Below are 25,993 nucleotides of genomic sequence, written 5' to 3' on the forward strand. Positions count from 1 at the left end.
GACATGTCCAGCTTTTTGGAAATTCTCCCCGGACGGGAATTTGAGAACCAAAAAGCTGGACATGTCCGGAGAAATCTGGAGATATGGTAACCATACTGTAGTGCTTCAGTGTAGATGCTATCTAGGCGAACGGGAGTGGTCACCATATCGGCATAAGTAATCCAACTCCCCAGGAGGCGATAGCTAGGTTAAGAGAAGAATTCGTCCATCAACCTCGTGCTGCCTATACCAGAGGTTAGGTCAGCTTAACTGCGTTGTTCAGGGGGGTGGGTTTTTCACACCTCTGAGCGATGTAGCTGGGTCACCCTAACTTTGTAGTGTCAATCAGATCTTAGAAACATGAAAGGACTATCATACCTAGTTCAGGACACATGTCCCATGCATGTTCCTTGCACTCTCTCAATGTGTGGAGAGTAAGGAGCTAAGACCAGGTTTACACTAAACAGTTAGGTCAACCTGCCTATGTAGCTCGGGGTGTGAAAAATCCACCCCCCTGAGCGACACAGTTAAGCCAATGTAACCCCCGGTGTAGACAGTACTAGGTTGACTGAAGAATTCTTCTGTTGACCTCGCTGCTGCCTATAGAGAAGGTGGATTAATTACAGCGACAGGAGAACCCCTCCCATCGCTGGTGTGTCTACCCTGAAACGCTACAGCAGCGCTGCTGGTCTGCTGCAGTGTTTCTAGTGATGACATAGCCTAAGACTCCTTCCAATGGTGTAATAAAAAAAAGCCACCTTCTGGGTATGCAAACAGCTGTGGCACAACAGACTAAAGGACTGGACTAGTTAAACAACATATGGAGATCAACCAGTTCAGCACACTGTCCGTAGCTCAGTTGTTCTGCCTGGGCAAGAATCTTGTTCGTTTTGTCACATACAAATAATATCAAGGTAGCCACATGCCGCCATGCTGTAGATCTCTGTGGGCCATGCTGGGCCTGAGGGGGTGCACCCAAAGCCCTCTGAAATCAATGAGAATCTTTCCACTGACTTCTGGGGGCATCAGGTCAGATGCCTTGGCTGCCCTGGCTCTTATCTAGAAAGAAAGCTGCTGCCTGCTCCGACGCTTCACTTTTCACACCAGCTGCCTGGGCCACTGGCAGGTTCCATACAGTAAGGGGAAAGGGCTGAGGAGCAAAGTAAATGAAATACAGAAATCCAGGAAATTAAAATCTCTGGCTCCAAACGGAGCAGGAAAGCAGCAGCGACATAAGTAGTCCAGTTGCGGGGAAGGCACCCGCCATCCAGTTGTAGCACCTCCCCTCAGTACGCCTCTGAACGCAGAAAGAAAGGGGGGAACATTGATTTGAGTCCAAGATGCTTAGGGTTCTATTGGCTCTATGGGCCAGGGAGTGCATCCAGCTGTGCTCAAGGACCGCACTGCTGAGTGCTTTGCATGACATCCCTGGGTATGTCTCAGAAGGAGGGACCATGGGGGGCGGAGTAGGGAGGCCGCTTTCTTTCATGCACCTCTGGCATTGCTAGTGGTGCTTCTAAGGGCTAAAGGTGAGGACAGACCCTGTTGCTCAGGCATGTCGGCGGTGATCTCCTGAAGCCGTTGGCATCAGGAGGGCTGAATCCAGGGCCGGCTCCAGGCACCAGCTGAGCAAGCAGGTGCTTGGGGTGGCCAAGGGGAAGGGGCGGCACGTCGGGCTCTTCGGCGACAATTCGGCGGAGGGTCCCTGTCCCTCTCGGAGGGAAGGACCTGCCACCGAATTGCCGCCGAAGAAGAAAGCGGCGCGGTGGAGCTGCTGCCGATCGCGATCGCGGGTTTTTTGGGTTTTTTTTCCTGCTGCTTGGGGCGGCAAAAACCCTGAAGCCGGCCCTGGCTGCATCTCAGCTGCTGTCAGCTGAAGGGAGCAAGGTCTGAAGCAATAAATTGTCAAGGGCTGACTGATTCCTTGGCGTGGCAGGCCTCCGTAGTTCCAGCAGGTGTTACGTGGCTCAGACATTGAATTCCCAGTCACACAGCGAGCGCTTGTCTTTCTTACAGACTCCAGCAAGCAGCCCTGTAGGGCCAGGCTTTCGAACTGAAGATAACAATCATTAAAAAAAAAAGCCTCCTAAAACCCAGACTCTGAGCCCATAACTCCCTGCAAACAAGCACTAACACTGCAGGCATCATGCAGTGAGCATGTGCACTTTGGGAAACTAAGATGCAAGTGCCCTATCAGCTCTCCCCTAGCCAGCGGGGGGTCTCTGATCCAGCTCCCATTAGAGTCTTTCCATTGACTGGAATGGGAGCTAGATCAGACCCTAATATCTTGCATTTCTATAGCCCCTTTCATCCCAAAACACCTGACAGCTTTGCAGGCATCGTCTTTACAAGCCACTGCAAATGCAGCCAGTTCTGGGGAGGAACCTAACAGCAGCTTAACAGTGTATGCTGAGAGTTTAGGACAGGGAATGAAGAGGAATATTATATCCCGTTAGAACTGCAGGGGGAAATTAGTTAATACCCTGGGATTCAGAGAGAACAGCAAGTTTAAGAATCCCGACCCTTGTGAAAAAATCCGTGGATCTTCAGTAGGAAAATAGGGATTGCCAGGCTGGGTCAGATTTGAGGTTTATCTAGTCCATGATCCCATCTCTGACAGTAGCCAGCACCAGCTGCTACAGAGGAAGGTGCAAGAACCCTGACAGAGCTAATCAGTGACTACAAGTGGCTAAGATATTGGTTTTACATCTCACCCACAAGACACAGGGCTGGGACTGGACCTGGAGCTGGCCTGAATTTTAGGAGGTAAAGTTAGATCTTTGCCTTAAATACCCAGCTATGCCACTTGGGCAAGTCACTTTGTTTCTCTTGTGGTAGAGAAGAGACAGGGCTGCATTATAATGGGTATAAACAGGGCCGGCTCCAGGCACCAGCAAAGGAAGCAGTCAACGGAAAGGGGCGGCACGTCCGGGTCTTCGGCGGCAATTCGGCGGCGGGTCACTCAGTCCCTCTCTTCCTCTGTGAGCTGCCGCCGAAGTGCCACCGAAGAGGAAGCGAGGGAGCAAAAGACTCGCCGCTGAATTGCCGCAGAAGAAGCGGCGCGATTGAGCTGCCGCCAAAGTGCCGCCGATCAGCTTTATCTTTTTTTTTTTTTTTTGCTTCGCCGCTTGGGGCGGCAAAAAAGCTGGAGCCGGCTCTGGTTCTCTCTGACTCCCAGACTGGTTGACACATCTTGTGCTGCCTAATGTCACACCCTAAATTCTGGCCTGGACTCCACATTTATAGAAGGGGCTGTTGGCAACACTAAAGTGGGGCATTGCCGTCTCTGCAGCAGTGGGATAATAATACCCACCTTTGCAAAGGGCTTTGAGATCTACAGGTGGAAAAAGCCGTTAACAAGAAATTAGCGCTGCTGACTTCTGCTTGCTCCCCAGCCTCAGGAATAAAGAGAACCACTCAAACCCTCTTCTTACATCCACAGACTTCTGACATCAGCATCTCCATTTGCAGAGATTATTCCCCTACCGCGCCTAGCTAAACACATCAGCGATAGAGAGACATTACAACTCAAACACGAGCATCTCGGGTGGCTCTTCCCACTTCAGAGTCGCTTCCCCGTTCTCCCTGCAGTCACTTTTTGGCACTGTGCAATAAAACAGTAAATGACTTTGCATGCTACCTACAGGCATCTTCAGTTCCTAATTAAGAAATAATGAGGCACACTTCATTCTAGGCTGCATAACTAATAAATGACAACCAGCAGGCTCCCTCCCCATCCCCCTCTACCACCCATCGCAGTTGTATTTCAGCTAAGGAATTAATCTTCCTGGCTCCTTGCTCCCATTTTCACAGGGCAGAGAGTGTGAACAATGGGCAAGTTTCTGTTATATCAATGGGTGATGGAGGCTGGAATGATATGGAAACCTTGCGCTATTGCTCTACTCTGTTCAGATTCTGAGGCCACGGCCATCACCATGGCATATGATAGGCCAAGAGACTCTCTGGTCCTTCTCTCAGAGGCTCTCAGTGCCCGCCTAGATTTCCTGCGTGCTGTGACCTTGGGGGGGATGTGCCAGTGGGAAATCCAAGGGTGCTCGACATCTTTGCAAGTGAAGCCACTAATATGGTGCCTAAATATGGACTCAGGTGCCCAACTTTAGGCACCTTGTGTTTGAAAAACGTGGCCTTTGTCTTTTCTCTCTTCTGCGGGCAAGAAGAGGGATTGGTTTGTTAGTCCAACGTGACATCTAATTGCAGAGGCTGAGGGGAGTACTGGCCATGGCAACGCCCTACCATGGACATTTTTTGTTTCCATTGTTATTTGGGGGCAGAGGTTGACCCTTTAAGAGCTCCAAGCCCAGGCCTTGCCTGGCTGGAGAAGAGGGCAGTTTGGCCTCTGAACAATGCTTTGCCTCAGCGGAAATATGGAGGGATGGGAGTTCATGTCTCCCATCAAAGCAGGTCTCACACCCCATTGTTATTTGTATTATGGTTGCACCTAGGGCTTCAACCAAGACTGGACCCTGTTGTGCAAGGCACTGTACAGACGCAGAACGAGGACTGTTCTCTCAGTCTAAGGGCTGGGCTACACTGGAAATGTACATCGGCATAGTAAAAATCCACATCCCTCAGGGATATAGCTAGGCTGACCTACCTCCAAGTGTAGACAGTGCTAGGTCGATGGAAAAAGTCTTCTGTTAACCTAGCTACCACCTCCTGGAGAGGTGGATGAACTGCAGCGATGGGAGATCCCCCCTCCGTTGGCGTAGTGTGTGTCTACGCTGAAGCGCTACAGCGTCGCAGCTGCAGCACTGCAACTGTAGTGTTTTCAGTGTAGATGTAGTCTAAATGAGCAAGAGAAAGGAAGGGTTATTATCCCCGCGGGAGGGGGCAGTCCTCAGCTGATGTAGCTTCCTATGCAATCCTCCCCTCTCTTGGCCACAGTGTAGGGGTGTGTGAAGAGGAGCAGGAGGGGGACTGGCAGGATGCACTCTAGCAATCCCCACCCCTTTGGTGTGGTTACTAGTCACTATACTTTAGAGTAACCTTGAGGCTGCTCTAAAGAGCACTGGAACTGAAGCTAGTGCAGAAGCAGCCTCAAGATCAGGGATCTGTGTGTGCTGACACTTGGCTCCACTGTGCATAATGGATATGGGGCCCAGCAGTGGGTCTGGCCATCCTTGTCACACACCTTCTATCACGCTGCATGCCACCCATCCCCACCTGCAACTGCCTCCTGCTTCCTTCTCCATCAACTATCCTCCCCCTCACCCAGACACCTTGCTCTCCCATGATCTCGCCACACCCTCACCCTTCCTGCTCTGAACATGATGGAGGAAGAGTCTCTTTTCAAGCAGATGCCTCTGTAAGTGGCAGCAGTGAGGGAAGTGGGAAGACTAGGGGGAAAAAGCACCTGGCAGTTTAATGGGATTATTGCACTCTGAGCAGCCCAGCAGGAGCCCTTAAAAGGAAGTTTGTCAACAGGAGAACAAGTGCATCTTGTGCAGTTTGCTGAGGTCTCTCTCCATCTCCTCCTCCCTCCCTCTCCATTTCCCCTTTGCTGCAGTTTATCTCTTCACAGGGAGACTAAAGTTTATCAGAGTTCAACTCGATTACACCAGCCATATGTTTGTGAGGCCTCAGCCCCGCGCAAGGGGAGGCGATGCTGTAGCAGTCAGCACAACGCGGGCGTGAGGTGATCCATCACTGCTCAGAGCTGTAATGTGACTGGGACGCTGCTGCTCTTGCTGCATTTCTGCAACAGAAGCCAAACTGGCAGGGGGAGGCGGGAAGGGTGGAGATTAGCAGGTTCCTGCAAGTTTCCTTCACTGCACAGTAAACACTCGAAAGGGGCGCCCTGTTTCTATGGGTCCAGATCCTGAGGGGCACCACGCCACTTATTTCTACATAGGAAAGCTCCACCCCGGCATGGCCAGGCTGGGACAGTAGAGGGGCTGCTCAGGTGTTCTTAGCCAGGGCCCACAGAGGCCCAGGTGGGTTGAAGAGCTGAATCCAAAGACACACCTATCTCTGTGGTTCCTGACCCCTCCAGACACCAGAAGCCCTGCAGAGCAGCATGTGCTTGGCAGGCAGAGGGGCCTCGGGACTCAGAACCGTGTCCTTTATCCAGGCGACATGTCACAGGCTTTAGCACTGAATGGGGATAGGGTTTAAGCACACTTAGGGCCCGTCTACACTGCATAGTGGAACCATGGTCTATCCAAATTCTGCCTGCAGTTGATATGGGCTCAGCTTGCCTTCTAGCAAGCACAAGCACCTCTCCCGTTCAGAATCCCCTGCTTGTTGCTGACAGCCAGGGGCCATTTGGGCAGGCCCAGGAAACAGACAAACCCTGCTTCAGGGAGGCTCGGAACTTCCGTACATTGCTTTTGTGGGGGGAGTGCCCACACCACATCATCTGTCACTACTGCCTCACTGCGATCCAAGCCTGAGGGACGATAACATCTGGTGAGAGGGAGCAGGAAGAGTGGAGCTGAGCCCAGTGCCACGGGAAGAGAATATTAACCTTCTATTCTAATAGGAGTCGGACCTGTCATCCGCCATGCAGACGTCTCTCCTCTCAGCACAGAAATGCCGGCAGCTCAGAGCCGTGCCACGACAGCTCTTGAACAGCCTACAGCCTGGCAGTGTAGGGCGGGCAGCAAAGGAGAATCTACAAGGGGAGTTGGAGATAATGGGTGGGATTTTGAAACCCTCCAGAGACCAAGCCAGTCTGGCCCAGCCAAACTAACTACATTAATAAAAGCGACAAAGAGTCCTGTGGCACCTTATAGACTAACAGACGTATTGGAGCATAAGCTTTCATGGGTGAACACCTACATTAATAAACACATGCAACTTCCTCTATCACGGCCATTTAACACTATGGAGAGACAGTTCCCCAAATCAGAACCTGACTTCAGTGTGCTTAATACAGATCCACAGTGGTGGAAGTGAAACCAGACCCAGGCTCACAACTGACCCGGCTTTCAGAGGGGCTCACCACATTGCGTACTGACATCTCCTGAAAATCTGCCCATCAGGGTGCCGGGGGGGGGGGGGGGGAGAGGCTGAGCACTTTAGAAAAGCTGGCCCTGATTTAGGTGCCCGAATCTGGCCCCGTAAGTTCACTTTGTGCCCCATTCTTCAAACCTTACTCACATCCAGTAGACTAGCTCCACTGAAGTCGGTGGTCCAAATTCTGCTCTCACTTACACTGGTGTAAATCTGGAATAGTCCTAGAGGAGTCTGTTTTGTTACTCCAGATTTACATGGCTGTGACTGAGAGGAGAATTTCTCCCACTGAATGAGTGCCCTTTACCATGAATAAGAGCATCAAGACCTGACCCTCTGCAATTACCTATTATGCTGCACTGTGCCCCAGAGACTCAGCCGGCATGGAGACGGCCATGGGTAACCCTGTAAGTACAGAGGTCCGCAAGGGAAAGGGCAGCTTTTTGCCGAAGATGTTGCATGAGAAGGCCGCAGCGCTCCACTCTGTGGGTGTTATTGTGCGGCTGTAGCTACAGTGATGCTGGCGCATGGGGTATAGGAGGGTGCAGGGATTGTTGTAGGGTATGAAGGGGTAACCGCACGGTGCCATGAATAAAGGATTCTTACAGAACCCCTAACTAACCAAAACAGCCACCTGAATCAGTAACTATCATCCGAATTGTTAGAGAGACCTGAGTGTGCCAAGCCCAGGGACTAAAAATACCTGGAGACTCACAGATGCACAGTGGTGAGGGTTTAACGAGGTGCACTGAACTGTTAGGACTATGCACCGTGTATGTTAATGAAACCCCCAAAATCTGCAGCTGCTGCCTGGAGTCAGGCCTGCACTCCCTATTACCCTGACATTGCTGGTGTAAGTGCCCGGACCCACGCCACAACCTTTTATCCAAGCTCCCTGGGAAGTGCTGCCTGGAATCAGTGCTGCCCCAGTACTGTGGGGCAGAGGCAGCCCTTCTGCTTTGCTCTGTCACAGGGCGGTGGGGGAACCTAGTAGGTTTACAGATCATAAAAGCCTAACTGCTTGTAAGCTTTTCCTGCCCGAGCTGCTAAACAAGTGTTTATCTGATCAATTTAGGGCAGGCGAGAGAGCAAGGCCATGAATCCCTATGGCCTAATGCTTTATAGTCTCTGGAGACAGCATTCGATAGAGCTTTACCAAGACCACCTTCTCCACGGCACTCAACAAAGGGGAGAAATACGGCCTCAAGTGGTTAACAATCCCTCACATGTTTGGACTTTAAAGACCAGGGACAAGTGGGAGAACAATGGGAGAAAGAGCTGCCTACGGTCTTATGCTGTGGACTCTTAATGTCCCCCTCCATGCATTCAAATAGGAAGACAGCACAGGGGAGGGGAAAGAAAGTCAGAAAAAAAGAAAATGCACATGCAATCCATGTGCACAGTGTGTGTTGCATCCTGTTCTTGTGGCTGGGCAATGTAACAAGATGAAAGCCTACTACCGTTAGCGCCTGTGCAAGTTAGTGCTTTATCTCATGTGGCAGAGGCTCCCGCATTCAGTACTACAGAGGCAAGTTTCAATCCCTTGTTTACCTCCCTGCCAGGGCCGGCTCTGGCTTTTTTGCCACCCGAGGCAAAAAAGCCTCCCGCCCCCCCCTCCGGGAGTGTGGCAGGGGAGGGCGGAGAGCCCGGCCACGGGCCCGCTCTCCCCGACCGGCCGGAGCGCCGGGGGGAGGGCGGCAAGCCCGCCGCGGCTCCGCTCTCCCCGGCGGCCAGAGCGCTGGGAGGAGGGCGGCGAGCTCGGCCGGGGCTCCACTCTCCCCGGCAGCCAGAGCGCTGGGGGGAGGGCGGCGAGCTCGGCCGGGGCTCCACTCTCCCCGGCAGCCAGAGCGCTGGGGGGAGGGCGGCGAGCCCAGCCGGGGCTTTGCTCTCCCCGGCGGCAAGCCCGTCTCGGCTCCGCTCTCCCCAGCGGCCAGAGCTCCGGGGGAAGGGCGGCGAGCCTGCCATGGCTCCGCTCATCCCGGCGGCCATGGGGAGGGCGGCAAGCACAGTCGTGGCCCCGCTCTTGGGCCGGAGCGCCGTGCCGCCCCCCTCCAGGTGCCGCACCAAGCACATGCTTGGTGGGCTGGTGCCTGGAGCCGGCCCTGCTCCCTGCAGTAGGTTAGATGCATGTTCTCTATGTACGTGTTAATGGAATGATGTTTCATAAAACTAACAATAGAAAAGACCTATTAGAACATCTATCCAGGTGCCTGGGGACCAGTACACTGTTGTTCCTAGGAAATTGGACGGGGAAGGTTATTCTCTGCTACCGTCTCTGCTTGCCAATGTCCCAACCAATGGTGCTTCTTCCATCAGTTTCTTGCGTGAAAATATCTCCTTCCCAACAGACCTTGCTCTTTACCACATGCTTCCTCAGCTTAAATTCCCCTCCCATCTCCTCTTGCCCTCAGTACTGGGTTCCTTCTGGACATGGAGGAAGTGCGGGGGCTAGGTGGCTCATATGCGAGATGAGACCTACAGCTGGGTGAAAATTTTCATCTGAAATATTTTTGGCAAAAAAAATGCAGATTCAGCAACCCTGAAAGTTTTGCTAAGTCATGTTGACTTCGCCCGATTGTTCTGGGTGAAAGCCCCTCCCTCAAAAAAAAAAAATCTGAAAAAACTGAAATAATTGTTTTGACATTTTCAAATTGGAATATCACAATTTTTCGCTTCAAAGTGATTTTTTGTTTAGAAATGTCCTTCAATATTATCTACAATTTTTAAAAAATTTAAAATGATCAAAATTGAAATGAAACATAATTTTTTAAACTTTTCAATTTGACAAAAATTCCCACAATTTTTGGTTTCGGGGGTTGATCTGAAACATGTTATTTATTTATCGGAATGGCTGGTGAACTGAGAAATCTATTATTTGCCCAGCTCTAATGAGACTCATGGAAGAGGAGTAAGATGCAGCCTCCGACACTTCATCCAAGTCTCTCCTTATAGAACACTGATTCCAAATCTCGCGCTGCCATGGATGGGTTATTGATCTCAGACAGGGACTGGACCCAAACATATTCGATGGAGCAGGCTGAGGGTTAATTGGGGAGGACTTTGTTTTTAAGTTTCTCGGAAAGTGGAGGTCTGACCCCGTCCCTCAATCCTAGTGTAACTGCATGGTGGGGGCCAGGCTCCATCCTGTTTTAGCATCCAACCCCTCCGGAGATTAGGAGTCCCCAGAGAACTGCAGAGATTTCCCATGGAGTGTTGGGATTGGTAACAATGACACAGCTTCTGTCCAGACCGTCCTGTGCTCCTTAAGTAAAGAGGAAACGTTGGGAGATGGGGAACTAAGGTTCTCCCCAACCCCATTTTGCCTCCCTAAATTCTTCTTGCATTTTCAACTGGATGCAGCACTTGGCGTGACTTCCTGCCCTGATGCTGCTATGTGCTATTACACAGCAACTGCCTGGAAGTGTCCTTAGTTCATTGGCAAGTGAAATCTAGCGTCTGCTTCTGCTCTCTGACGCAAGCACTAAGCCCCAATTGTTCAGCCAAGCATTAAGCATGTGCTTAAATCCTAATGATTTCAACCGGATTTAAGCACAAACTTAATTTTAAGAATGTGCATAAATGGTTTGCTGAGTTGGGGCTTAAATCAGCAGTGATGCCGTGGAAGTCAATGGATTTTTACCAGGGTAAGGGCTTGTCTGCACATGAAAGTTATTCCGGAATAAGGTAGGATGCAAATTTAAAGTGGATTAACTATTCCCGATTGACTTCATGTAAGTGGGAGGAGAATCAGAGCCATGAATGATGACATGAGGAAATAGCATCAAGCAAGGTGGGGATATTTCATGTGTGTGGGTGTGTTGAGAGAAAGTGAGAGTGTGAAAGTCTGAGTGAAAAGTGCTAGATAAATGTAAGCAATTATCATCATCCAGAGTGCCTGGTAAAGTGTTAAACACTTCAACAATCATCTCACTAGATAAACAGGCATGCCACTAATGAGCTTAACAACACTGCTAGTGTGAACACTTGCTCTCACCTGCTGTGTCTGATGAGAACATGTTGCAGAGTTAAGAAGAAATTTTATCCCCATGTTTGGTCTCATCCTAATCTCTACTAGTTAGAAAATGACTTAAATCCTGAAGCATGAGGTTTAATATGCAAAATGTAATACTCCAGACGAAGACTTAGCATTCACTGTAATATCCCAGTATATTTTTGTTATCCATATACTTATCCGATCTCTTTTTTGATTCTGGCTAAATTCTTGACCTCAATGACTCCCTGTGGCAAGGAGTTCCACAGTCTAATTATATGCCATGTGAAAAATAATTTTAAAAAAAATCTAACAACAGGTACTGAGCCGGAAATGGTGTCAACAGAAAGGCTTTTGACTCCATAGGCCAGAAGCTGATGCTAGGTCCTTTTTCTAGGTCCTTTTTCACAACCTTGAGGAAATCAAATAGTCCTTCCATATTATTATTGTAAAGAGGAAAGAATTCTATAGTATTTTCAATGGCCTGAGAGATTTACAACAGCAGAAATGCCCATGGGTTTTAAAAGAAAGATGAGGGTCCATAAGGAAAGATGTAAAAATCAATGCAGCCTTCTCCTTCTTTAATGCTGCTTTTGTGGGAGACAGTTTAAAAGCTGATGCCCTCGCAGCAGACAAGCAGGAAAGTGCAAAGGATCAGTTCTGGTGCAGAGACCAGAGTGAGTCAATGCTGAATAAACTTTGCTTGGAAGACTTTTATAGGGAGAGTAGGGGAGCTGTAAACCACGGCAGCCTTTGGAGAAACCTTCCTTCTTGCTCCTGTTTGCTTTGTTTTCTGGAGTGTGAGGTTTTCTGAGATGGGGAGAAGCCACAGGAATGGGTATGATTTGTTTTGTAGCACTTTGTTGGTCAGGTTTTTGCAAATCGAAGACAGGGGCAGCAGGTCTGTATACTTTTTGGTGGTGCCCAGAACAGGTCCAAGTCCTGTCTCTCCCCCACACCCACCCACACACCTGCTTTGGAAGCTGATACATATTTTTTTTAATAATGTAAAAATGGACTGGAAACTGTAAGTGTTTAACAGTTTCCCTATATTGCACAATGTGGGGGGGATGAGGGCTCTGGCTGGGGGTGAGGGCTCTTGGGTGGGGCTGGGGATGAGGGGTTTGGGGTGTGGGAGGGACTCAGAGCTAGGACAGAGGGTTTGGGTGCGGGGGTGAGGGCTGCGGGGGATGAAGGGTTCACAGTGCAGGAGGGGGCTCAGGGCTGGGGCTGAGGGTTTGGGTGCAGGCAGGCTGCCCCAGGGCTGGGGCTAGATAGGAGGACTCCAAATGCCCCCAGCCCTCTCCCTCCCACCTGGCATCGTCACTTCACGTGCTCCTAGGGGCCAGGCCCCTCTCAGGTCCAGGAAGCCCTCTCGCCTCCCCTGTGGTGGGTGCCGGGGGATGGGGGGGAGGAAAGCTGCCATCACGTGTGCATCTCCCTCTGCAGACAGCAGCTGCACCACCACCTCAGCCTGCCGCCGGTGCCGCTCCCTTTTGTAGCCGGCAGCGGCCGGCGAGGGAGCGCAGCGCAGAGTGGCAGGGCAGCCGCCCGCTGCCCAGGGCGCCGGCAGGGATGCTCTAGGGGAGGTGCACGGGGGCAGCAAGCAGGGCCGGGGACGCTCTGGGGGAGGCGTGCAGGGCAGCAGGCAGGGCTGGGGAAAAGACCCGGCCGTGAACATTGGTGGAGCTGGGCCCCCAGGCCCTGAATTTGCTGGAGCATGGGCACCCCAGGCCCATATAACTCGCTGCCCCTGATCGAACACCAAGGTTGGTTTTGCTTCTGGGTCCTGTTTTCTCTGAAACCACAAAATATGGAGAAGGAGATGGTCAGATTGTTACTTATGGATTGCAGTAGCACCCACAATGCATTAGCTGCTGCGTACATGTAACAACCCTCACCTTGGCTGTCATCAAGGCCTGAGCCCAGGATTCCCAGAGATAAAGCATGAGTCTCTCCAGCTTGAGCTAAAGAACTACTGGCTTGTCTACATGAGACGGTTGCACTGATATTCCTTGCATTGGATTTTCTAAACTGATGCAAACCCATGAGTGGCTTATATCAGTTTAGTTAAGATTGGAAACTGTTTGTATTTCTTTTTTAATGAGAAAAGAACCACATTATTTTGACATAAAAACCCCAACAGTCATTAGTCTGGATAATGAACGGGGACTGGAGCAAGATGCAGGGTCCAGGATCGCATCCAGCCCAGAGAGGGTTAATAATTGTCTTGCTCCTACACAGGAACATTGGATAACCACTGAGGAACCCAGTTAGAGCTTCTGACTAGAGGGAGAATGGGCCACACCTGGGATCACTTTGGAGTGACCAGTCAGATGCCTTTATAAAGAGACGCCTCCCAGCAGCTGGAGCTGAGGGACTGTGGTTAGTGGTAGGAGTAGCTAAGAACTGTTGATACAGGGGTTAGTGAAATGGCGTTGGTTTAGTTTAACTGCAACTCTTTTTCATCCCCATATTACCTCAAGATGAAATAGGTGTTTTTCTTTAGCTTTCTGAGCAGGGCCAATGCTTCCAATCAGAGGATCTCACAAAAATTCTCCCCTCCTTCGCTTGGGGTAGCTCCAGGGCAAAGAGAAGTGAGGTGCTGTGCTCTATTCCTTCATTTCCCCCCTTTCAACACACGTGCTTTCTCAGGAAACCAAGAGAGGAGGCAAAGTAGGGGATGTGATAGGGCTTTGCAGGGCATGCTCCTAAAAACAATAGCTGGCATGCGGATGGTCTAGCATAGAGTATCTCCTTGATACTATGGTGATGAACATGAAGTAAGAACTGATAGAATAGGAAATACAGGTGGCTGGACCCCTGTTTTAGTGTCACGGGGGCTCTGGGCAGGTGCAGGAGTCTGCAAAGAGAAGCTCACTGCAGGATTGGGGGCCATGGTTAAATTAAAACAGCGAAGGGGTGGGTCCCGCTCCTCCCAAGGAAATGTTATCGACAACTCTCGACACTTGGAGTAATCAGTCCATCTTCTCTTCAGTAGAATCTCTGATAGTCCTGGGGCAAAGTCATCTCTGTCTGGGATCCCAGTGGGGCATGGGGGTTGAGCTCTATTAAAGATGGGGAAATCACATCAGGTTGCCGTTTCTGGACAGAAAAATGAGTCTCCTCCAACATGGCACTGCTCCTGACAAACCCTGAGGGAAGCCCTCACTGCTCATCTGAACTCTTGTAGGAGGAGTTGGTGGGGATGTCACACACCCAAAGAAATCTCAAATAGACAGCTTCCCTGCAAAGAAGCCAAACTCTGTAGCAATCAAACCTGCAAAATGACATCTGTCACTCACTGTTATTCATCCTCTGCCTACCACTCGTTATTAGTGATTCCCTGTCTGTCACTCATCATTAGCACCAACACAGCATATGGCCTGGTCAATTCATGTTATGGATTTAGCAATATGACTTAATGGAGACGCTAAAGAAAAGAGGTGCTTAGAAAAGGGACCGGGGACTAATCCCTGGCTGGTGAACTCCTTTGAGATTGGTTTCTGTTTCATAGCACTCTATTTCACTATTATTTATTTATATTATAGAATTGTAGGACTGGAAGGGACCTCGAGAGGTCATCTAGTCCAGTCCCCTGTGCTCATGGCAGGACTAAGTATGACAGGGGTTTGTCTAAGCTGCTCTTAAAAATCCCCAGTGATGGAGATTCTACAACCTCCCTAGGCAATTTATTCCAGTGCTTATTCTAGGTGCTATGGTAGCACCTAGAGGCCCCATCCAGGATCAACCCCCCATTCTGTATATACACTGAGTGAGAGACAGTCCTTGCCCCAAACACTGGCTTTACAGACCACCACCATTTGCCTGAGCTATCTAATATGCCTAATTTTTAGGTACTTAAAATGTGTGATATGGTATGTCACACAATGTACTTTCCATGCAAGGAGTGATGTAGCAATGACAAATGCACAGCGTTCCCAAAGCTCCCCCGTGGTAGTTCTAGTACTTGGTAGTGCAGGAGGTATGGGGTGGAGACATCCACATACCAACTCCTTAGCAGCAAGTTGGGAATCTGTGTTTGGAGAGTGAGAAACACACGGCATTGTGATTGCTCGCAGCAAACTTAAAGGCCTGGGGTTTCCCTTTTTAAGAAAAAGTTCCCCTTGGGTACATGTTGAGAAGGATAAGAGCAGTGAAGGTGTAGGTGATCCTACTTGTCCCAAGAGTAGGGGACAGAAAAGGAAAGTAAGGATTGATTGTAAGCCCTACGTACGGTTTTAATAATTTCATAAGGTGCTTGGGTACATGGTCTGAATGCACAGATAGATCAGGCCTGGCCCAATGCCCACTGAAGTCAACACTGGATCAAGCCGATAACAAAAGTTACAGAGAGACAGAGAGAGACAATAATATACCACAATGCATTTCAAACCCTGTGAAAACAGGCCCATCTTGCAATCATGTGAGTGAGTTTTAGAGAGAAGCTCATGCCCAACCCCCCCAGATCTAAACCGCTTTCCATCTACCAAAGTGTGAAGGGATGGGTTACAGAATCCAGATCTGGATCCAGATCGTACATCTCCTGCTCTTCTATGCTGTATTTCTTAAATGGCTGCTTACAGCTTTCATGCATGCACAGTGTATTTGATAAGAACGTACTAGTCTGTTCTACGTAGGTTTCTATACAGCGCTCATCACCGTAGTTTCTGATAACTGGGGAAAATAATAGGAGTTGAAAATATAGTCGAACCCCTTGCCATCTACTTGCATGAACACCTGAGCCCCTTAGGAGGCCAGTAACCTGGAATATCACTGCTACTCAGACGCTGTCTTCCCTTTATTCCTTTCTAGTGTTTGTGTCTGTCAGGCATCTCCACAGTCACAAGGGGTGTCTCTTACCCACTCCCTTAGTATGTTAATACTCTGACAAAGAATAGTACAGAGTCCTGCTGTAGCCACTGGCTCACAGCCAGAGCTCTCCACTCCCATAGCAGTTGCCTGCAGGAAAATCAATGGCAAGGAGTGAGCAGCCTAAATAACCAAGTTGAGAGCCCAGACCCCAGGGGAGGGGGAACAGAAAGACCATGAGATGTCTCCCCATCTAAGGATTCGCAGGGCATATGCAGCTGTCACACTCCCACCGGCTAAGGAAACAATGAAAGGCTGGCGGTTCAGATGAGTGCCCGGTTTGGCTGGCCCACCCATTGCAGAGGAAAGTTCAATTCCCTGTAGTGTGGGAACAGTCAGATGCAAGCTCCTAACAGACCAATGCTTCCCAAACCGGAGCCTGTGGAGCACTGATATGCAATGGAGCTGCTACCCCTGCACTGGGTCGCTGTAGCTTGGTGCAGGACGCACAACAGTTCCCGTGTTTCTTTGAGCAACTCGACTCAAAGGTGCAAACCTCTCTCTTCACCCTGCTTTCTCTGTTTGGGGTTTTTCTCGGGGGTAAATCCAACCGTGACCCAATGTGCATGGGACACCAAAACTGGTGGAAAGTTAGGTGCCCCCCACCACCCCGCCCCGGAAAGGTACCTTGCTCTAGGTTTGTAACATGGTCTCAGGTTGGATTCAGCATCCTGTACAGAATATGATCTGGACGCCCTGGCTGTAGGAACAATTCTACCATGTAACGATACTTTGCACCTTTCATCCAAGGACCTCAAAGCATTTTGAATTTACGATTTCTATGCAGCTCTTTTTCTTTTATCTTGGTACTTAGCTGACCCCATTACTGTCATAACTGAGCATCTCCCAGACATTAAATGTATCCTCACAGCATCCCCACGTGGGAGGGAAGAATCATTACCCCATTTCACAGCGATGAGACGTAAAGAAGGGAAGGGATTTGCCAAGTGTCTGGGGAAGGGAGTCTGTGGCCGCTGGGAACTGAATTCAGATCTCCCCAGACCCAGACCCAGACCCATGCCATGGGGTACGTCTACACAGCAAAAAAGACCCTTGGCAATGAGTCTCAGAGCCCAGCTCAACTGCCTCGGGCTCATGCAGCACAGGCTGCGGAGCTAACAATGGCAGGCAGTGTAGATGTTCGGGCTGGATCCCAGGCTCCAAGATCATCCCCCGTCATTGAGTTTCAGAGCCCGGGCTCAAGCTCAGCAAAAACATTTACAAGGCTATTTCCAGCCTTATAGCGCAAGCCCGAATCAGTTCACCCTGGTCTGAGACTTGCTGCATTGGGGTGGTTGTTGTTTTTGCTGTGTGGACAAACCCTTAGCCACCCGATCATCCTCCTTTCTCGCATTCCCCTTTTCTGCTTCTGTTGCCTCCATTTCCCTCCTCTGGCTTTCCCTTTCCCATCTGCTAGAATTGCTGTGGCGAGCACTGTGAGAATAGGGCTAGTCCCTCACCCACCCACCCCCAACCCTACTGCTGCTCATCTTCCCCATTCCCCCTCAGCAAAAGAGGCTACGCCTGTGATAATATTTAGGCTTCCCGTTTTTTTCCCTACAGGGAGAGAGAATGAGCAAAGGAATCTCTGGATCACTCTCTGTGGAGATCCTTTTACCTTTGGTTTCATGCCAGTAGACTTTTGCTGTGATCAAGAATTCAGTCCCTGTGTGGCTCCCCAATCCCTGCCCCCATCCCCATGGTCACCCATCACTTTCATGTAGCTCCCAGCGTATTCCTCAGCTGTGGTATTGGGGACTGTGTTTTAAGGGCTGAGCTTCCCAGACAGGTTCTGGGCAGGGCGCTGTGCAGCTCTTGTTATGCACAGCTGGCTGGTACTGGGCACAGAGTAAAAAAGAGCTCTTGCAAACCCCTTAAGCACTGAGTGATCACTGAATACCACCACAGACACATTAATTCTTTCAACCCCTTGTAAAAACTTGCATAAACTATGCCGCACATAAAAACTGCCAGACTGGATCAGACCCGGGGCCTATCTTGTCTCTGGCAGTAGCCAGTACCAGCTGCTTCAGAGAAAAATGCCAGAGATCCTTTAGTATGATGGGATAACTAGCACCCAGGGGATGTTAATTCCTGGCTCTGTTAGATGGTTTATGCCTTGAAGCTTGAGGATTAATATCCTTTCCAAAATTCTTGGATTATTTTACTAATATAACACACTCACGATTTGCCCTAATTGGAGACACTGATTCTGAAATCCCTTGGCTTCATTTTAACCCCTTAGTTCTGTGCAGAGATGGGCCCAGGTGTTTAAAGGTTCCCAAAGTTCAGGAGGCATGGAGATCCAGAGGCTTGGTTTGTTCTGGGGGTCAGACACCAAATCTGGAACAGGATCTGAAAGACGGGAGGATGCTGGGTTCCGAAGTCTTGGTTTGACCTCTCTCTAGTTTTCGGTTGAGCCAGATAAAGAAATGGGTTATTGTTATTTATATTACAGTAGCATCTAGAGGCCTCTGAGATCATGGCCCCATTGTGCAAGGTGCTGTACATTCAGACGGTAAGAGACAATCCCTGCCCCAAGGAGTTCACAACCTAAATAGAGAGACAAAGGATGGGAGAAAGGAAATATTATCAGCCCCATTTTATAGCTGGTGAGGCACCGAGCGGTTAAATACCTTGTCACACAAGGAGTCTGTAGCAGAAGCCAGAGCTCCTGACCACAAGACCTACACTCCTCTCATTACTGCGGGTGCCGGATTAATCTATATTTCTCTGTCTTGCTTTGTTTGCCACTTGCGCGGTTCTCCTCTAACGTGACCTGTTCCTTGGGCTCTTTCAGGAACGACCTTGAGAGGAAACCTCAAAAATGCAGCAGAGTGAAAAAATGAATCACCTTGGGAGGAAGAAAAGGAGAAATTCCGATTAAAGGAGCAAGCGCTGCCCAGAGCATTATGACCTCTTCTACAGGGAAGGCCGAGCTGTGCAGCCTTCAACAGGAACAATAACGCTGCAGGGAACACCCGTGAATGGTGGAAGAGGCTTGGGGCAGGGGTTTTCTGTGTGTGTGGGTCCTATTTCCACCTCTCCCTCTTCCTGTGCCAAGTTCTGGATGTGCCCTGTGAAAGTTTTTGCCCAGGAAGGAAGTCAGTCTTGCCAGTTGAAAATGAGACACTTTCAAATGAACTTGCTTCTCATCTGTGTGGCAACTGCCACAGCCATCCCCGTAGTGCCCTGGAAGGTGAAATGCCCACTGCAGTGTGTGTGTCAGATCCGGCCCTGGTACACGCCCAGGTCTGTGTACAGGGAGGCTGCCACCGTGGACTGCAATGACTTGTTCATCTCCACGGTGCCGGAGAGCTTGCCAGAGGGGACACAGACCCTGCTCTTGCAAAGCAACCACATCGCCAGGGTGGACCAGAGTGAGCTGGACTATCTGAAAAACCTGACGGAGCTGGACCTGTCGCAGAACAGCTTCTCTGACATCTGGGACTTCAGTCTGAAGAACATGCCCCAGCTGTTGAGCCTCCATCTTGAAGAGAACCAGCTGGCTGAGTTGTCCGATAACAGCTTCTCTGGCCTGGCCAACCTCCAGGAGCTGTATCTGAACCACAACCAGCTGCGTAGGATTTCCCCGCAGGCCTTCTCAGGCCTCAGTAACCTCCTTCGGCTCCACCTCAACTCTAATCTCTTGAGGACTGTTGACAGCCGCTGGTTCCAGGTGCTCCCCAACCTGGAGATCCTCATGATTGGAGGCAACAAGGTGGATGCTATCTTGGATATGAACTTCAGGCCTCTGTCGAATCTGAGGAGCTTGGTTCTGGCTGGGATGAACCTGAGGGAGATCTCAGATTTCGCCCTGGAAGGGCTGAGAAGCCTGGAGAGTCTGTCTTTCTATGACAACAAGCTGGTGAATGTCCCCAAGCGGGCGCTGCAGCAAGTCCCTGGCCTTAAGTTCCTGGATCTGAACAAAAACCCTTTGCAGAGGATCAGGCAAAGTGACTTCATGAATATGCTACACCTCAAGGAGCTGGGACTTAACAACATGGAGGAGCTGGTTTCCATAGACAAGTTTGCCTTGATCAACCTCCCCGAGTTGACCAAACTGGACGTGACCAACAATCCCAAGCTGTCCTTCATCCACCCTAGCGCTTTCCATCACCTGCCCCAAATGGAGACCCTGATGCTCAACAACAACGCCCTAAGTGCCTTGCATAAGCAGACGGTAGAGTCCCTGCCCAACCTGCAGGAGATCAGCATCCACAGCAACCCCATACGCTGTGACTGTGTCATCCGCTGGGTCAACAGCACCGAGAACCATATCCGCTTCATCGAGCCCCAGTCCACACTGTGCGCCGAACCCCCGGACCTGAAGAGGAGGCACATCCGGGATGTTCCCTTCCGGGAAATGACCGACCGGTGTCTGCCTCTCATCTCCACCAAGAGTTTCCCCTCCCACTTGGAGGTGGCAGACAGCGAGAACATCTCACTGCATTGTAGGGCCCTGGCGGAACCGGAACCAGAGATCTACTGGGTCACACCTTCTGGGGTCAAGCTGATCCCTTACTTGGAGAACGGGAGGTACAAGGTGCACCCTGAAGGGACACTGGAAATTCACAAGATAACTGCACAGGAGGCCGGGCTTTATACCTGCGTGGCCCATAACCTCATTGGTGCTGACACCAAGAGCATCAGCCTGATGGTCAACAGCTCCTTCCCTCTCAGCATGGACAACCTGGAGCTTCTGGTGAAGGAAGTCCAGGCTTACCATATCCTTGTCACCTGGAAGCCCCACCTCAACACAATCTCCTCCAATCTCACCTGGTCCAGCTTCTCCTTCAGTTCCAGTTTGGATGTGACCAACGTGGCCCGGATCCCTGCGGGCACCCACCTGTATAACATCACCCGGCTCCACCAGGGCACAGAGTACTGGGCCTGCCTTCACGTGGCCTTCGTAAACTTGCAGTCCAAGGTGGCCTGTGTGAATGCCAGGACTAAAGAGGCTGGCTACGGCTATGGGTACCTGGAGAGCGGGCGGAGTGTCTTGACGGTGCTGGCCCTCTGCATCTTGCTGCTTTCAGTCAGCCTGGTAGGCCACTATGGCTTTGGTTCCTACAGGCCGCAGCCTGGGAAGCTGCTCCTGCGCTGCCTGCCATGGAACCCGGGCTCGTCCTCAGTGCGCGTGGTCTACCCTCCTTTCGTCAAACACTGGGATCAGGGGAGGCCTGGGGAGAAGCTCCTAGCCGTGGAGGTGCAAGCAACGCCGCTGGACTCTTGAAGGACTCTTTGGAGGGGCGTGGAGATGGGGTGGCGGTTCCGGGGGTCGGGGAGAAGGCAAGTGAAACTATTTTTTACCAAAAATAAAAAGAAGACTTGACTGACAAACAAAGCAGCATGGCAAGTGGAGCGGGACATGGCCAACATCCAGGCCTTGCGGTGCCCCTCTGCCCCCATGCCCTGCCCAAGTCACCCATCAACATTTGTCCAAACAGATTGTTTCTCTTACAGACAACCTGCTGTTACAGGGGGAAAGGTTCTTGAGTGAATCTTCAGCACAGACAGGGACAATGAAAGGCAATGCCCAGCGCGGAGAGCATGAGCAAGAACAGCCATACTGTAGAACCACAGATGACACCAAGCCCCCGGCAGCCCAGCTGTTAGTCTGCTAGATGGATGGTCCCTGTCTTGGAAATACACAAAGGCCTTTCCCTTTGGGACTTTTTTTGTGTGTACAGCCATAGGTAACCACGACTCAAACCTGCCAGCCCCCTTATTCGCTCACCCACAACCACCTCAAGGAACAGAGTGGGGAGGGGGGAAGAGGACAGTTGGGCTAAGGAAACAAGGATGCTGCTGCTGCTGTATCTCTTAACTGGCTAGTGACATCTTTGTGACTCCGGCTGGATTCCGCCGTGAAAAGCCGATTGGATCCCATAACCCAAGAGCTTGATTTCAAGGCTATTTTGTAAACTTTTGTGGATAATGTTACAAAAAAAAAAAAAAAAAAAAGGAAATTCTTGCTTTTCTGTTTTTGTAAAAAAAAAAAAAAAAAGAAAGAAAGAAACAAAAAACCTTTGTACACTGGTCTATAGCGTGAAGGGTTCATGCTGGAAAAACATTGCTGCAGAGACAAAGGGTGGGGGCAGGGTGTATGGCAGGGAGAAATCTTTGATGTGGCAGAGGTTCCCGGAACAGTGTCTTACTTCCAAATAGCTGCACTTTGCTCTCTGCACATGTCCCACTGCATAACTTGAAACATCCCAGGAGATGAAAGTGAGAAGAGGCTTTATGGGTGCGAGGGGAATAAATATTCTGGTCTCCAATGCTGTCATCACCTCTCTTTCTCTGATGAGCAATTAAAATTGCAAATGAAACATACCGGTGGACAGCATGAGTCTCTCCCCCCCCCACCCCCTTCTGTTTCTAATTATGCCAAACCAAGGGATGATGCCGTCTATAGAATTTCAAATCAGTGAGCTTGGGAGAGTCAGCTTCCCTTCGCTAGTGGTGTATGGATGTTTTTATTTAAAAAAACTCATTTGTTTACTTTTAAATTTCTAAGAAGCCTTTAATTGGGGGGGGTGGGGGAACCACATGGAAAGAGAAAGGCAGGACAGATGAATTGGCTGATGGATAAATAGATGGATAGCTAGAAAGAGAGTGATAGAAAGAGGCCACCAGAAAAGAGTCAGTGTAAATAGACACCAAAAATAATTTTCCCACCAGGAAGTATAATGTTCATGGTTATGAATGTTGCTTTACCTTTCAAGATCTGGGCAAGATGGTGGTTGTAAGGAAACAGAAGACAAATGAGTTGGTTATCTGATATCTGAGACCAGCACCTATGGTGCACTGGTGTACTGAGAATTCCAAGTTAAAAGGCATGGGGAGATGAGTAGCAATTTGAACGAGACACATGCATGGGCTGATCCGATGCGCCCTCACCACCATCTTTGTAATGACCTGCCATCGTCCATGCTCTAACAGCAGCAAATTCGGACAGGACCAAACCTTTTGAAGTCCATGGGTTGTGGAGCAGGCCCTTAGACCAGTCGCTTCACATAATGCTCCCTGCTTCACATAATTCTCCCCATCTACTGTGGGGCACATGATGCCCATTGCAAGCATTAAGAAAAGCTCTACCATAATCATGTATAGTTTTTTGATGTGGTAGAATGTCATAGGGAGAAAAATCTCCACCTAGATCTAGCAGATGTGTATTCACATCAAAAAAATCACGGCATAATTTGGCATGGTTGGCAACCTTTTCTTAGGAGAAGGTCAGGTCTGGAATAGCAGGGAATGCTGGAAGTCAAGAGCGGGGTGCACTGGCAGAATAGTGTGTGTGAGAGGCCCCTGGACTAATAACTGGAAGCTACAGGTCAGGACTGAAGGCATCAGAAGAGCTTTGCAGAGGAAAGTTACCCAGCCCCTGGCTGTGCTATAGTCAATTCTTGCTAGGATAATAAATCCCTCTCCTTCCTCCAGAACCAAATCTGTTCCCTCAATTAAAAAGTACAGTGCCAGAGGGAAAATTTCAGCCAGGTTCGCTGTAATCACCTGAAACAAAACGTGATGTACCAGCAAATAAACAAGGCCCAGAGATCAAAGTGTACACGGCTAAGCTTTGCTGGAGCATCTGTAAACATTATAATGCCTTCCCCCTTTGGGAGGGGCTCTGAGTTGATCAGAGAGAAGAAATAAAACGAAGATGAAGAGAGATTCCCCTCCTGGTTCTTCTGAGCCCAACCTAGGGATAATGGCAGACAGATACCTTCTGCGCAGAAAGGTGTCTGAGAGAGGCCTTCATTAAAAATTAAAATGGCCTGGGATGTGAAGTCCCATCCTCCGCAGTTTGCTATCCCTGTCGAGGTGAACACCAAGGAGAGCAATGAAAAGAAGCCACTGTGAGAGTGTGTGTGTGTGTGTGTCTTGTTCTCTTTCATTCACACACACAGCTGACCTCTCTACTCCGCAAGCACCATCGGTGATGGTCGATTTTGGGGGATGCACAACCATTGCTAAGTGGGCCCTGGCTAATTTGCATAGACATCCTCATGAATGTTAAGATGCACAAATCAATGAGGGCACCGTGCCCTGCTTGCCTTGATAAGGGAACAGACACTGCTTGTTCCTGCAAGTTCACCAGCAACACATGCCGGCAGCCCTTCCAGCTCTGTCCTTGCCATGCAGTTACAGGGAGGCTGTTAGATGCCTTAAGCCACCTGTTTAAAGCCATCCCTGCTTTAAAATACCCTGATATTCTGTTCTCTCCCCCCCCCCCCCACACACCCCCCATTCACAGGAAAGAAGCCACTCAAATGGAGATGTCACGACACTATCACCATCTCTTGATGCAAAACCCATTACCCCGTAACTGGCACTAACTGGCCGCCTTAGCAGAGACACCAAGGATTGACTGGGCCATAGAGCCTGAACTCTCCTCTCAAGTCCAGAGGAGGCTGCTCCAGGCTGAGGGTGAGGTGTGTTGGTGGAGGGGGAGCTTGCACTCTTCATGGTGGCTGGACTATTCCTTGGATAAACAGAAACTGGAAAATGACTCCCCTTTAAAAAATGGACATGCTGCTCTCCCAGTCAGAACTTGGGAGAAACGCACAAGAAAATGGCACATCCTCCCAAAGCAAGACTGCCCACACCTGTCTGATGCTGTGCTGCAATGCAATGTTCTTAACACTTAAAGCTAGAAGGACTATTTGACATGGTGGAAGAACACTGAAGAAATTATGGGATTGACATAGCCTGTGCAGACAACTTCAAGTGTGGGATTCCATGGCCAGTCCTCTGTGACCTGCCTAACCTCAAACTTCTACTCTTCTGTGCAGAGTTGAGCTCCAACCCCACATCCCAGTACCTCGCCCCTGCCTCGAACTCTGGAGGATTTGAAATCCAGATGGGAGGTTTACAGCTTGGCTCTGTCTCTGCTTTAAAGTTAGGAGTTTTGTTTACTGGATCCTCTTTCCCAGCTGGGACTGGCAATGTGGTTCTGCTTCAAACATCATAATAAAAGATTGTCCCCACCAGGCGTACAAACATAACAATTACTGTGTTCCTGTCCCAGCTGGGAGCAGTGGGCAGGCGCCTTCAGTGTGATGCCAGAATAACTCATCCCACGCAAAGCACGCCCCCTCTCCCTGGGCTGACACCACTGCATGGAGGTTGCCTCTTACCGGCTGAAATAAAAATGCCGAAAAAGTAGAGAACAGTTTAATTCCCAAAACCATGGAAAGAGCCTGCGAGCTCGTCCAGAGTGGATGAAACTGAGACGTGGGAATTGCAAGACCTTGGGCAAAGGGCTACCACCGGCATGATTGACACCAGGGCAAATCACGCTGGAATACTTCCGTGCACTGGGGCCAGGGCAGCACTTAAAACTTTTGCTAGTATAGCAATGTCAGCTCAGGATGTGGTTATTTTTATGACATTTCTATATTGGCAAAAGCCCTAGTGCAGACACGGTTATACTGGGGACAAAAAATGGTTTTGCCTGTATAGCTAATTTTGTTTGGGACCTGGGTAAGTTATATGGGCAAAAGCACGCTTTGGCTGGTATAAGCTAGGTCTACACTAGGAGGGCTTTGCTGGTCTGGCGGTACTGGTATAACTATACCAGCAAACCTTTCCTAGTGTAGACTAGGCCTAGGGCTTTGACAAGGCTATTGCATCTAAAGACGGATGCATGATAATTCCCTATTGGGCGGAAGCTTCTGCTGCAGCCTTCTCTGATACATTATTCCATATGATAGTTCTTCCCAGCCACAATTTAGCCAACCGGCACTAATCAGCAAAGCACTTAATCACGTGCTTGGGACCCATTGAAGATTTGCCATTATCTTCAATGGGACAGGCTCAAAGCTAAGTATGTGCTTAAGTATTTCCTTGAATGGAAGCCACTCCGGAGATTCTGTAGGCTCCCAAGTGCCTTCGATGGAACTACTCACGTATGTAAAGTCAAGTGTTTGGAGGATCAGGGCCTAAATATCTTTTCTCTTCTGCCTTTCTTTACACTGGGGAAATTTACAAAAAAATCCCCATTAGCTGGATCAGTGTGAGATCAGTTGGGAATATTAGCCTGTAAATTTCCCAGGAGTAGACATGTCTTTGATTTAATTCCATTCCTCCCAGTTATATAAAAAGCTCCCTTATTCATCAGTCACGGGGCAATATTTTCACCTCTCTCCGCTGCCATTTGAGATGATC

The 25,993-nt window shown here is 49.8% G+C and overlaps 1 protein-coding gene across 1 annotated transcript in view; it reads left to right on the forward strand.

The window, feature by feature from the left end:
• Positions 1-21,142, forward strand: part of LRRN2 (leucine rich repeat neuronal 2) — a 97,613-nt gene extending 76,471 nt beyond the window's left edge. The window contains exon 2 of the mRNA XM_005306392.4: positions 18,618-21,142. Coding sequence (XP_005306449.1) covers positions 18,888-21,053 — 2,166 coding nt within the window. The 5' untranslated portion in view covers positions 18,618-18,887 and the 3' untranslated portion in view covers positions 21,054-21,142. The remainder of the gene's footprint in view (positions 1-18,617) is intronic.
• The last annotated feature ends 4,851 nt before the right edge of the window (positions 21,143-25,993 follow it).

This window comes from Chrysemys picta, chromosome 4 (assembly GCF_011386835.1).
Source record: "Chrysemys picta bellii isolate R12L10 chromosome 4, ASM1138683v2, whole genome shotgun sequence".
Classification (NCBI taxonomy): domain Eukaryota; kingdom Metazoa; phylum Chordata; order Testudines; family Emydidae; genus Chrysemys; species Chrysemys picta.